Source organism: Penaeus vannamei, chromosome 9 (genome assembly GCF_042767895.1).
Source record: "Penaeus vannamei isolate JL-2024 chromosome 9, ASM4276789v1, whole genome shotgun sequence".
In the NCBI taxonomy this organism is placed as follows: Eukaryota; Metazoa; Arthropoda; class Malacostraca; order Decapoda; family Penaeidae; genus Penaeus; species Penaeus vannamei.
Genome location: NC_091557.1, coordinates 41,638,638 through 41,648,637, shown reverse-complemented (window position 1 = coordinate 41,648,637; position 10,000 = coordinate 41,638,638). Strand labels below are relative to the sequence as shown.

The window sequence follows — 10,000 nt, the reverse complement described above, 5'->3', positions numbered from 1 at the left end:
AACGAGAAAGAATTGGACTGGATGAGGGAGGATGTATTTAAATGCCCGGGATCCATCTTATCACCAGACAGCAGTAAAGGGAAAGAAATAACTAAAAGAATCCAAGCAGTAGAGATAATTTGTAGAGATGTGTCATAAGCCTTAGACAACAGGAAATTGCCAGTGAAATTAAGAGAGAAAGGCTATAGACCTATATGGGCAGCAACACCATAAGGGAGATAATTACCCATAAGTAAGGGATGTTTGGAGTTAAAAAGAGGGGAAAGAATCAATATTGCTAGGATGACGGGAGTATTCTGTTCTGAGATGCTTTGGACATGTGTGGAGCGATGGGGGAGGTGATGAGAAAAGACTATTGGATATAGAAATGCTGGGAAGGAGAGGAAGACCCGAGAGATGATGATGAGATTGAACAGCAATGGATGTAAGAAAGGAGGGCTTGGATAGCAACACGCTGAGAGATTGAAGCAAGTGGTGGCAGCTCATTAAAAAAAAAGTGACTCCATATAAAGACCGGGTTAGTAAAGCGGACGAAGTGAAAGACATTTTTATCTTAGTTGTTTTAGTGCTTACTCGATCGTGGTCCCGTTGAAGAATATCGAATAATTGCCAGGTACTGTGTAAGGACAGTCGATCGCCCACTGAAGATACACGCTCGTCTTATTCTCTGTTGCGTTCACCGATGGTAACTGAAGCACTTCTGGAAAGATCGTAAAAATACTGTTGAGAATATAAACAACTACTTCTAATAACAATAATGGTAATATAACGACAAAAATTATGATTGTCATATTAGTGATGATATGTTAAAGCTTTTTATTTTTTGTTTTTTGTATCTATGATCATGGGTCCCAACCGACTAGGCGATAGGTTAATAAGTTCACCTATAGGAAATAACATCATAGGCCAATCTCAGGGACGTTTATCAATGTTCATATAATCATCTTATGAAGTCCTGTGTTCGAAAAATGTTTTTCAATTATGCAAAGAGACAACATACTTTTTTTTCACCTTAGCCTGTACGAAAAATGTGGCTGTTATTTAAAGGACAAATAATAATAATATTTGCGCACGGACACCCAAACCTTGAGTGTTCTTATGGTCTCGGAAAGAATATTAATAACAATAATAACAGCAGAACAAAAATGGACATGTAGGCCTATACTGTATCGAGTTGGTTTCAGAAATATTTACTTATATCTTATCATTCCACTCGTTTAAAGCTAAAGTTAGAAAGAAAACCGAGTCTTTTCCTTGTTTGTGTGACTTTGAGAATATGTGGTGTTCAAGCAGACACGTAATAGTCCTTCCAATCTCGACATATAGGAGGTCCCGCCCCCATAGCGCCGTGAACAAAGAATATTATCATACCACGTGTCATCACTTGTCGTCTGGCCTGCAAGCTGATGTAATTCAATTTATTAAACAATAAGAAAATGTATTAATGCCTTAATATACCTGCAGTTACTTGTGTAATACAAAAAATCAATACAGTCAATTCTGTGTGATTTTATACTAAAAAAAACAGGTTTTAGTTTTAAAATGAGACTACATATAGAGAGAAGGATGGATTAATATTTTGCATACTATTTTTTTTTTCTTTTGTCATTATTACAACTATGAAATCATGTCGAAAATAAAGTAAGGCTTCTAGTGATCACAGTAGAAAAATCGTAAATATAAGAAATCTCACTACATCTTTGCTTTGGCCAGGCACTGATTAAACGACCTACTTTGATCTAAACAATCACGTATGCTGGGTATGGTGTAAGTAATGGTTCATGAAAAAGTGAATACAAATTGATGAACAGTAACCTTGAAAAGAATCTAATACTCAAATTACGAGTCAGATTTTACTGTTAATTTTCAAATTGTGACATATCCCTACCCACTTTGACATTAACCATTTTCCAAAAGAAATGACAGATCCGACAATGATTTAAGCTTTTTGATAACATATTCCCAAAATGAACTTAATCACGTTATACAAGAAATATGAAAACGAATTAAAAAAAAAAATGTAAACTCGAGAGGTATATATAGATACAAATACAATAATACAATAGTCAAATACAATAATTTAAACGGAATATTGGGCATTACATGTATGTTGTTTGAACGAACTCTTTGTCCTTTTGACTGTAGGAATATAATGGAAAAACAACGATCAGTCTTATGAATTAAATTATGAAACTTGCTCAACCTCAGTGTCTTGAATGTTTTGGTCTTGATAATCCTAAATTTCGAAACGCGTGTTTAGGAAATACATTTTATTTTTATCATATTTTCTTTCTTTTACTCTTTTACATTTTTAGCGACTCCGTTGTTTTTTTGTTTTTTTCCCTCCTCGAGTCAAAATGGCAAATGATCTACTTAAGACATTAGTGTAATTTAAAAAAAAAATCTTTCAAAAATTATAGGAAACAAATACCAAAACAGAAAAATCCTTTAAGAAAACAAAATACGGTGATGAATTACACGAAGAAGACGAAAAAAACAAAGGAAAAAGAAAAAGAAGAAGAAGAAAAAAAAAAAACTGGAGAAATACAAAACAAAATACGGTTAAGAAATACAGGAAGGAAACAAAATGCGGTGATGAATTACAGGAAGAAGAAAAAGAAAACGAGAAATACAAATACACAGTTAAGAAATACAGGAAGAACACAAAATACACTAAAGAAAATACAGCAAGAACGCAAAAAAATACACTTACTCTGGGGACGCGTTCGATTAAAAACTCTCTCACTGTAGTTCGAGTCCAAATCGACGACCTCAATGCTGTAGTTCGTGTCAGGTCGCGCTCGAAAGGTCAAAAAGGTGTTTTCTGTCGTTTCATGAATCTCTTCGCATTTCTCACACCCGCATTCTGTCTCCGCTTCCGTTTCCTCTGCGCAATGGACGGTCACGTTGTAGCTGCAATGGAAGGAAAATTTTGGATTTGAAGTTATGTGTGTTTTTTAAATCTTTTTATTTATTTATTTCATTTGGGGGTTGGGGGGGGGGGGTGAAGATTTCCAAAAGTTGAAATTATGTGTACACACGCACAGATGCACATACATATTGTTAAATTAAAAAGAGTAAAGCCTTTTTTTAGCGAGTACACATATTCATATATATATATATATATATATATATATATATATATATATACATACATACATATATATGTGTGTGTGTGTGTGTGTGAACATATCTGTGTGTGTGTGTGGAAGACGTCGCTAAAGTAATGAAAGTAAAACGTTCGCTATGAACGGATCCGGAAACGTTCATACTTGCTGTTTTTAAAGCTCGGAAAAGATGAAGCTTCATAATGTTTTCGGACAGTGTTTCGGAGTTGATATGGCTGGGGCCTCGGATCACGGCGATATTAGTAACGTAGGCCTCACAGATCATTCGCATCACCATTGTTAAACATCACTCCTAATGGCCTATCCATTGGCGAAACACCAAGTAGAGGTGCGTGCATTTTTGACAAAAAATGCGAGCAAGCCATAGTCAGGTTTGGAATTCAACGGAAATTCGTCTGCTAAACGGAAACAAAAGACGACCGACGGATGGTGACGTCACCTAGATATAAAAAAATAATCTGTATGCTGCATCTTTGTTATTTTATAAGACTACCGGTGGTTTGATGCAAATGAGAGTATTTAGAGCAATATTAAAATATTTTCCCCTGTTAAAATAAATTCAACATGAAAATTTCTGAAACCATCCTGGTATGATCTGAAATGATGTGGAACAACCGAGCGTCATAACGGTGGCAATTTTGTCCCATGTCACTTCAGCTGGGTCTTCCAGCTGGACATCACCAAAGGCAGAGCCACAGTCCCTTAAAATGTCTTTACACATTCAGCGCTGCAACACACTCACTATGAATAGTCGTATACTTTTTAGTTGAATAGAGTTTACTGGTTCATTGTTGCATTTTCTTAAGTTATACAGCTAATGCATTTTCTGTACAGAGGTACAGGTACATTTTATGTTGTTACATTATTAGCTTATCATATCTACTGTATAATGTTTTATACAGTGCAATGAACAAGAAAGTAGTGCAGGAAATCCTACATTCATCATTATCGACCCTTACTGTAATCAAATATTCATTCGTTTATGATAGTGTACGGTTCCATTTCATTATTCATATTCGTTTTATTTACCATCTAATGGTTAAAGCACGGTAGAAATGCTACTACGGGAAAGCTGTCAGCCCTGGCCATAGGTTGGTCTGCTTCGCCTTTCAGAATTCGTCGAAAACAGTCCAGCTTGCTGTAAACAAATTACTGTAATATGAGACGATTCATTCCCCTTCATGGCGACAGATTTTATCGCGGAAGAAAGCGGACATATTTTTTTTCCGCGGAAGAAAACAAACATTTTTTTTCGCGGAAGAAAACTGACATTTTTCGCGGAAGGAAACGGACTTAAATTTTTCGCGGAAGAAATCGGACTTGAAGCTGTTAGTAATGATAGTGAAACTGCTAACGAAGACATCTTACTTACATTGCTTTTGCATTAACAAGATAAACGAAATATGAATTTCAGTAAATCATTTACATATTACGGAGCACAGACGTTATGATTAACGAAAAGGCGCATGTTTGACGGCAAGATATTTCCGAAAATTTGCCCTAGAAATTTTCGAAGCCGACTGTGTCCCTGTAAGTCCAGCGACACCAAGAAACTAGGTCCACCCGAGACAAGGCCAGAAGTTGGTGCCCTTGGTCAAGTAAGATCAAGTATATGTTATTATAAAGAATACAAGTCGATGTGTTAGACGGAAGACCAGTAGGAAGCTTGCAGTGAAGTGCATGAATACTGTGAGCTAATGAAAACCATTTGATACTTAGTAACAACCCTCCTCACAGCTGACAGGTCTGAGAAGGGGGTGTGGCCGGTAGGTAGTTGTCACACCCTCACAGTCACTTTGTTATTAGTTATTTATTTTCATTATTCTTTTTAAAAAACAGGCCATAGCTGCTGCAAGGGATGCGAACCCCTTTTGTTCTGCTGGCGACATCCGGGGACTTTGCGGATGTTGGGCCCGGCAGGTTTACGGGGTCTGCCTACCCGGATTTTTTTTTTTTTTTCACCTTCTCAAGTCAAAATGCCAAATGATCTACTTAAGACATAAGTGTAATTTATAAACACCCTGAACGAGGTGTTTCGACCACCAGTGCGAGCCTCGGTTTCCCCAAACCGGAGGCATTTTATCTCGTCCAGGAGAACTGCCCGAGGAGCCACACGAGTTGTTTCGTGCAGCCGCGGTTTCGAAAACAACCCGAGAATGAGCCACATCCACCCGAATCACCTGATCTCAATCCTACTGAGAACGTAGTATATAACATGGGCAGAGACCCCCCCCCCCCCAAGATCATACCCACAATCGTCATACCCATGTTGCCCAAATAATTACGGCAAGGGAGCGATTGCCAGATAACGGCGGCTTTAGGGGCATCCATACCAAGGAAACTTGCCAGCGTTCGCCAGGCTGGTGGCGGTAACACGAAACAGTGAAAGTTTTAGACATTTAAATACCCTTAGTTTTTCCATTTCAACTAGCCTGAAATACCAGACAACATCGCCATTATCATGAAATCTATTTAGGATTTAAGTTACTTAAGGCATACAGGATATTTTGTGTGCAGTGATGCCAATATCGGCTCGAGTTATATTGATAGATATGTATGTGTGTGTGTGTGTGTGTGTGTGTGTGTGTGTGTGTGTGTGTGTGTGTGTGTGTGTGTGTGTGTGTGTGTGTGTGTGTGTGTGTGTGTGACAAGAATGGTAAGTATATATCTTATCCGGAAACATCACTTCCTTTCTCTTACCTATTACTAGAATTTGGAGAAATATTTGTCCACGATACCGTCACATTCCTGTCTTCTTCCTCGAATTTTATATTGAACGACAAACTCCGCGTATTTAGGGACCTGTAGTTGGCAGTGGTGGCTGGGTCATCTGCAACGTATATATGGCTGTTAAGATGCACGTGGTAATCAGCTGTTTGTTTGTGCATTTGTTATTCTGATGTTATTTCATTTTTATGTTTCCGTTTCAATTTCGCTTTGATCTCCTTCTCTTTTCTTGCTCTCTCTCTCTCTCTTTCTATCTCTTTCTATCTCTTTCTATCTCTTTCTCTCTCTCTCTCTCTCTCTCTCTCTCTCTCTCTCTCTCTCTCTCTCTCTCTCTCTCTCTCTCTCTCTCTCTCTCTCTCTCTCTCTCTCTCTCTCTCACTTCATCCCCCCTCCCTCTCTCCCTCCCCCTCTCTCTCTCCCCTCTCCCCCCTCCCTCCTTCCCCCCCTCCCTCTCCCTCTCTCTCTCCCCCCACCCTCCCTCCCTCCTTCCCCCCCTCCGTCCCTCCTTCCCCCCTCCCTCCCTCCCTCCCTCCTTCCCCCCCTCCGTCTCTCTCTCTCTCCCTCCCTCCTTCCCCCCCTCCCTCCTTCCCCCCCCTCCCTCCTTCCCCCCTCCCTCCTTCCCCCTCCCTCCCTCCTTCCCTCCCTCTCTCCCTCTCTCTCTCTCTCCCTCCCTCCTTCCCTTTCCCTCCCTCTCTCCCTCTCTCTCGCTCTTTCTCTGAACTTCAAAGTGTCGAACCAAAGGTCGTGTCCGCCGGGGTCGTTCCAGCTGAGTCTGTGGTCGTCGCAAAATCTTCCGTGGTTGACGACTCCGAGAATTCTTCTGGGGTCGTCGTGTCTGTGGGAAAAGTGGCTGACAGGGTGGGGGGTTCTGTCGTAGCTTGGGTCTGAAAAGAGGAGAAGAAAAGATAGTGAATGATAATAAAGCGATAAAGAATAATGATTATGGAAAGAAAGTAAAACAAAAAAGTAAAGAGAAAGAAACAAGAAAAACTAATAATTATGAGAAGAAAGTAAAATAAAAAGGTAAAGAAAAAGAAACAATAAAAAACATAATTATGAAAAGAAAGTAAAACAAAATAGTAAAGAAAAGGAAACAATAAAAAGTAAAACAAAAAAATAAAAAGGAAAAGAAAAGTTAAAGGAAAAAAATACTAAAAAGAGGAAAAAGAGAAGAAATTGAATGATAATAATGATAATAAAGCAATAAAAAATGATAATTATGGAAAGAAATTAAAATCAAAAAGTAAAAGAAAAATGAGTAAAAAATATATCTCTCTCTGTCAATCTATTTAAATCTTTCTTTGTCTATCTGTCTATCTCTCACATTTCATCCTCTCTATCTATCTGTCTGTCTGTCTATATCTTTCTCTATCTCTCACCACACACATTATTTTCTACATGTCTGTCTAATTATCTATATTATCTCTGTCTATATGTCTATTTCTTTCTTTCTTAATCTATCTCTCACCACGCATTTCTCTCTTTCTTTCTCTCTCTCTCTCTCTCTCTCTCTCTCTCTCTCTTTCTCTCTCTCTCTCTCTCTCTCTCTCTCTCTCTCTCTCTCTCTCTCTCTCTCTCTCTCTTTCTCTTTCTCTGTCTTTCTCTTCTATCTCTCTTTCTCTTCCTCTTTCTCTCTCTCTCTCTCTCTCTCTCTCTCTCTCTCTCTCTCTCTCTCTCTCTCTCTCTCTCTCTCTATATATATATATATATATATATATATATATATATATATATATATATATATATATATATATATATATATATATATATATATATATGTGTGTGTGTGTGTGTGTGTGTGTGTGTGTGTGTGTGTGTGTGTGTGTGTGTGTGTGTGTGTGTGTGTGTGTGTGTGTGTGTGTGTGTGTGTGTGTGTGTACATATATGTATCTATATAAATGTTATATCTATCTATCTATCTATCTATCTATATACATATATATCCATTTATCGACAAACATCCAGCCTTCACAAAGAATTACAAAACATCATCCAATTATTTAAAAAAAATGCATCAATAAATAACGAGTGTGGACAGCAACGAATCTGCAATCCTGACTGATTTATTAGAAAAAAAATGAGACACAGTATTTGCTCATGTTGGTAATCCTGAACTTTCCCCCTTACGATAAAAGGTCCCAAGGGCGATTGTGAATTTCCGTCCGTCGGTGTGTGGCATTTGGCTGTGCGACGGCTGGGTTTGACACTATCTTTCCCCCGTGAGAGGCTATGTACTGTGTGCTTTGAGGGAGTATGCACTGTGACTGCGTTGTTTGACGGTGTATTTTGAATAAGTATGTAGTTTGATTTTAAATGACTGTGTACTGTGACTATGCACTTTGAATGACTACGTACTGTGACTATGAACTTATAATGACTACTTTGAATGACCGTACTGTGACTATGAACTTATAATGACTATGCACCTTGAATGACTACGTACTGTGACTATGAACTTATAATGACTATGCACCTTGAATGACTACGTACTGTGACTATGAACTTATAATGACTATGCACTTTGAATGACTACGTACTGTGACTATGAACTTATAATGACTATGCACTTTGAATGACTACACACTGTGACTATGAACTTATAATGACTATGTACTTTGAATGACCATGTAGTTTGAAGTGAAATGACTGCGTGCTGTGGCTATGTACCTTGACTGACTATGTAGATTGACTTCAAATGACTGTGTACTGTGGCTATGTACTTTGAATGACTACTTACTGTGACTATGTACTTATAATGACTATGTACTATGTAGTTTGACTTTAAATGCCTGTGGCTATGTGCTCTGACTGACTATGTACTTATAATGACTATGGACTGTGGCTATGTACTTTGAATGACTCTAGTTTGACTATGTACTTTGAGTATGTACTATGCATGACTATGTACTTTGAATGCGACGGAGAGAGCATGAAGAGACTATTTTGACCTCTGTATAACCCTTCTACGACCTTTTCCCGGGTCATTGCGGTCATATTGCTACTCTTCGCGGGTAATCCATAAACTTTTTTTTTTACCACTGTATCTCCTAGAGTACCTTTTCTTATATATCCTCACTGACAAAGTTTCGAACCCATATGACCTCTCTCTCCCTTCCCCCTTCTCTCTCTCCCCCCCCCTCTTTCTCTCTCTTTCCCTCCCCCCCTCTCCCCCTTCCCGCCCTCTCTCTCTCTCTCTCTCTCTCTCTCTCTCTCTCTCTCTCTCTCTCTCTCTCTCTCTCTCTCTCTCTCTCTCTCTCTCTCTCTCAATCTCTCTCAATCTCTCTCATCTCTCTCATCTCTCTCAATCTCTCTCGCTCCCTCTCTCTGTCTCTCCCTCTCTCTCTCTCTCTAACTTCTCCCACCCCATCTCTCTCAATCTCTCTCGCACCTTTTACCTGTGAAGTATGGAGACTTACCTGGACGAGGGTGAGATAAGCGACGAGATACACGAAGCTAAGGCAGCTTCCTTGTAGTCCCATCCTGTTAACAGTAATTTGGTTAAAATACTAAGGAATTCATTAACAATTTTGAGAAGTTCAGGTGTTGTTGGTACTGTCCATTTGATCAGTATTTTCGTTTGGGTGGAATATTAATTTTTGTGGTAAGATATTGTTTTTATTGTTGTCATTATTATTATTAACAGCAAAAACAGATTTGGGAAGCTTGGGTTCTGTTATTATCTTGAAAGTAATGGATAAAGATAGACAAAAAAGAAAGAAAGAAAAAAAAACAGATACAGGGTACATTGCTCCCTTGCAACATACAAGAAGAGAGATATTCTCAATCCAACTCTCTTTTTTATGTTATTTTTTATTATTATTTTCTTTTTATACCAACTTCCTGTCGCGTCGCCACATTGGTGATGTAAATCCATTTTCCTTTCGACTCGCCTTCAGTCCACTTTTATTCGTTCTTAGTCTACCACTTTTTTATCCTTTTATCCATGTCACCGTTTTCGTTTTTTTTTTTTTTCTTTATTTCTTTCAGGTATGTTTTGTTACACATGTTTACGTTCGCAAAATCTACTTTTCGGTCCTTTTATATCTAAGACACATTTGTTACTTATTCAACTCGTATAATCTATCTTTCGGTCTGTTTTTAGTGAGATCACCATGGCTATGCACAGCCCTCTATGTATTTTCAAT

At 38.4% G+C, this 10,000-nt stretch overlaps 1 protein-coding gene across 2 annotated transcripts in view; it reads right to left on the bottom strand.

The window, feature by feature from the left end:
* Positions 1-10,000, bottom strand: part of LOC113800506 (tyrosine-protein phosphatase 10D) — a 34,660-nt gene that overhangs the window by 17,134 nt on the left and 7,526 nt on the right. For both annotated transcript variants that reach the window (XM_070125771.1, XM_070125772.1), the window contains exons 2-6: positions 9,272-9,335; positions 6,592-6,739; positions 5,829-5,958; positions 2,714-2,913; positions 574-700 (exon numbers count right to left, since the gene is read on the bottom strand). In XM_070125771.1, coding sequence (XP_069981872.1) covers positions 574-700; positions 2,714-2,913; positions 5,829-5,958; positions 6,592-6,739; positions 9,272-9,335 — 669 coding nt within the window. The remainder of the gene's footprint in view (positions 1-573; positions 701-2,713; positions 2,914-5,828; positions 5,959-6,591; positions 6,740-9,271; positions 9,336-10,000) is intronic.